Source organism: Arachis ipaensis, chromosome B10 (genome assembly GCF_000816755.2).
Source record: "Arachis ipaensis cultivar K30076 chromosome B10, Araip1.1, whole genome shotgun sequence".
NCBI classification, from domain to species: Eukaryota; Viridiplantae; Streptophyta; class Magnoliopsida; order Fabales; family Fabaceae; genus Arachis; species Arachis ipaensis.
In genome coordinates this window covers 1,313,192-1,317,278 of record NC_029794.2, presented here as the reverse complement: position 1 = coordinate 1,317,278, position 4,087 = coordinate 1,313,192, and the positions used below count along the sequence as shown (strand labels likewise).

The 4,087-nt window shown below is 35.8% G+C and overlaps 1 protein-coding gene across 1 annotated transcript; it reads right to left on the bottom strand.

Moving 5' to 3' along the window:
- On the bottom strand, positions 2,697-3,737 carry LOC110267845 (F-box/kelch-repeat protein At3g23880-like). Its single transcript, XM_021113673.1, has one exon. It carries the CDS (start codon positions 3,735-3,737, stop codon positions 2,697-2,699), a length of 1,041 nt encoding a protein of 346 aa, XP_020969332.1.

The window sequence follows — 4,087 nt, the reverse complement described above, 5'->3', positions numbered from 1 at the left end:
TTATTTTAAATTTAATATTATGAAAAAGATAAAAGAAATTTATATAATAACTAATTTGATTAATTTTAAAAATTTTAGGGATGAAAATGACTTGCGTCTGAACTTTTAGGGACTATTTTAATTATAAATAACTTTTTTACGTCAAGTGACAGCATGCTAGGTGTCACTAACCTGACACGTGGCATTAACCTACCACGTCATTATGCTACGTGGCACTGAACGTGCACGTTATTATCTAACTAATGGAAGAACCAATTTGACTTACGTTTTATATTCTAAGGACTAATATGACTAAAAAAATTATTTGAGAACTAATTTAAAAAATAAGTAATATTTCAGAAACGAATTTGACTATTAACATAAATAAAATTTAAGAATAAAAGATAAACAATAAATATTGAATATGAGGATAATTTCTCTCATATGAATAAGAGAGAACAATACTTTTCTAAACAAGTTAAACAAAAAAAAAGTTAATTTCAATTTTAAAAATCAAATTTTTAATTAATAAAATATAATCAGATTTTATTTTTAGTTTTCTCAACATTTACCCTAATTCTAATTCTCTCTCAACGTCGTTCTTCTTTTCTCTCAACGCTGGCGTTGGCTCTTATCCCTCGCGTCGCCCTCCTCAATCGCGTCTCGGTGGAAGCGTCCTCCCTCATGTCGCCGTCCACCGTTGAAGCCCGCCGCCGCCCATTGCCGCAGCATCGTCGCGCTGCCCCTTCATAGAAGGCATGCTCGCCACCCCATGCTGCCCTGACGGCCTCCCCTTTGCTTGTCACTGGGCTTGCAACCCTGCTCGCCTCGACAGACGCCCACCAACATGGTAACCTCCTCTCTGCAATACTGTTTTAATTTTTATCAATGTTCTAAAAATTGGACTGGACCGACTAATTAAACCGGTTCAACCAGAAACCGACAAGAAAAAAGGTTCGATCCTTATTTTAAAACCGTCAATTTTCGAATTGCTAAATTGGCCGGTTGGACCGTTTGTGCTTCTGCTCATTGATTTTGTGATGCTGCTGATTTTTCAATTTCTAAAAGTGTTGTTGAAATTTTCTTGCTGTTGCAAAAAATAGATGATGATGATGACGGTAGCGTGTATTTCTCTGATGCAGAAGACGGTGGTTCAAGCCATTCTCATTTCTATTCAACACATGGTGATGGTGGTTCAGCATTTGATGATTGCAGCTTCTTATGTGTCTCTGATCTTGAAGCTGCTGCTGTTGTTCATGATCCTGGGAGGGGAATTATAGAATTTGTCACATGGGTTTGGAGAGTGATAGTTGAGTCTGGTGTTCCAATTAAATTGGATTGTGCTCGTAAAGATGATCTTGCTGCTGTTCACAAATGCTGAGACATGGTTCAAGATTAAGGGGAATTTGTGAGTATAAAATCCCATCTTTACTTTCATTCTTTTTAACTGCAAAATTTGGTTTTTGATGTTTTTTAATGCTGAATTTGATTGATTCTGTGGATATTTTAGACAACCTATTGTTTATGATTCATGTAATTGAGAATTGGATTGTTTGGTACTGCTCTATATGTATATTTGTTCTATGTCTTGGTGCTGAGTCTGACAAATATTCTCGATTACTTATAACTATGGTTTCCTTTTTGAACGGAATTTTATTTTTCCAAAAGAAATCATAGAGGATTAGGGTTGTGGATTGTTTAATTTTTCAACTTTTTTTCAAGCCATATTCATTCAGATGGAGTTCATGAAGGCTCTTTATCACTTTCTCAACCAAGATGGCATCTCCATGTTAGAAAGCCCTACTGGTAATTCAACATTCATTTATTTATTTATTTATCTTAAATTTAACGTTATTTTATTTGGGAATTTTTTGCTGTATCACAGTTTTTACCATTTTAAGAAGGACAAAATTAATATATAAGATTATTATTATTGATTGAATCGTTCTTATATTCGAATTAATTATAAGAAATGGTTTATTTGATAAACTAATCTCACTATAATTGAGATACTCCCATGTTAAATATGGTGTTACATAGCACTTGCACCTGAACCTTTGCAGAAATTACACTCGCAGTTTTGTAAAATCAAACTCATCTAAAACATAAATTATTATATAGCATGTCATGATAAAAACATATTCTAATATTCTAATTAAATCGAAGACAGAATCTATAAAAAAAACAAAAAAACAAGGCACCACATTAATGATTATGGATTCAAGAGATAGTGTAGGATATTCTTCAGCAAATGAATAGGCTTAAGAGATTATACGCTTGGCTTAAATAATAACCGCATTTGAGATTAGCAAGTTGGAAGATTAAATAAAATAAAAAGTACATTACACTCTTAAATTATCCATCTAAATCTAATATTAGAATAATTATTCGCACATTTAATAAATTAAATATCTATTGTTTATATTGTTTAAAAAAATCATTGTTTACCTAACATTCTCCTTAATCATAATAAAGTTATCGATTCAAAAGAGATATTATTCACCAAATGAATAGGCTTAAGAGATGATGAGCAACTTGGCTTAAATAACCGTATTTGAGATGATGAGCAAGTTGGAAGACCAAAGTGCGAGGGTGAATAGGCTTAATAGATTATAGTGTTGGCTAATGAGTAATAGCACAAATGGCATAGTCTCTCTATATTCAATTAAGAGGTTGCGGGTTCGAGTCTCCTATTTTTGGTAAAAAAAAAAAATAGATTATAGTGTTGGCTTAAATAACCGTATTTGAGATGAGCAAGTTGGAAGACCAAAGTGCGAGGGTGAAACTAAGCTTTCATGATAGATGTGAAAGATCCATCCGCCTGCACCATGAGACAAAGGAGGGAGTTGGGGAATGCCATCAACGGAGCTGTCAATATTAGGAAAATCTATGGTGCCATCATTTAAGTTACACAAAACAAACTTGCCTCTAGGAGACAACACCAGTAGAACATCATTTTTCAACATGTACATAGGCTCTAATGCATAAGATGAACGAGGATTAACGAGCAGTGGGTGGTGGGGGATTATGGCCAATTTAGTCCAAGATTGAGGAACTCCATACTCCTTCATGATCCAGAGAGTCCAATGAGTTTTCTTAGTCTCATAACAAACAGCAAGACAACCCCTCAAGGTAGCCAGTTGGGGAAACACACGGAGAGCATCATCTGAATCCCTACTGGGAAGGGAAATCTGACTATAAGTCTCTTTCACCAAGTCAAGGGAAAGAACTGCGACAAAACTAGTACGACTGCTGCAAAGAAGCCAATTAAGGGTGCCAGTGCCACTTACAAAAAGCCCTACCGGAGCCAACAGAATAGCCTTGTTATTGGGGTCATGTAGTCTATATGGGAAATCCTGAATTGTTCTCCAGGTACATTTTGGGCCGAATGTGAAAATTCTGGTGACAGATCCACCTGATTTCTTTTCCTCAATGAGAAAAAGCTTATACTTGTCGTTCACATGATCATAACCGAATCCACAGAGGTTGAAGATACGACCAATTTCAAGCGGCTGAGATGTGAATCCGGTGCAGGGGTTCCACAGCATGGCACGCTCGTTATCGTGCAAGCACAGCAATCCATTACAAGAGCCAATGATGAGACGGTGGCGTCGTCCCTCATAGGCAACTACTTTGGTGGGTTCATGGGGACGGTTCTCGAACACAGATCGGATGGAGAAAACTCCGATTGTGGGGTATAAGTGCCTGAAGCTATAATAGGCAATACGTGGGTGGGTCAAGGCTGGATCCACCGCCATTGAACGTCGAAGGTGGTCCTTGGCAAATTGGGAACTGGAAATTAGGGTTCTCCATGAATAAAAAATTATAATTTATTTTAGTTAAATTTTTTTATTATTAAATATATCTACCTTATTTAATATCTTAACTTTTGGTTTTATGACTATTCTTTTTTGCTATGTGTCTTCCACTCAACATCCTCTCTTATAGAAAAAAGTTTTTGAAAAAAAGAATTTGTTTTCGTTTTCAACACCTGCGACTCCGTAACCCAAGTTCCATCATCTATGAACAACCCTTTTATCTTATTGTTGTTTCGTCTCACCACTGCTTGCAAGTGAAAAAATTTAGTATATCTGTCTCCAAATCGAAT

Coding starts and splice junctions, on each gene's coding strand:
- LOC110267845 (XM_021113673.1), bottom strand. CDS start 3,737: ATGGCGGTGGATCCAGCCTTGACCCACCCACGTATTGCCTATTATAGC.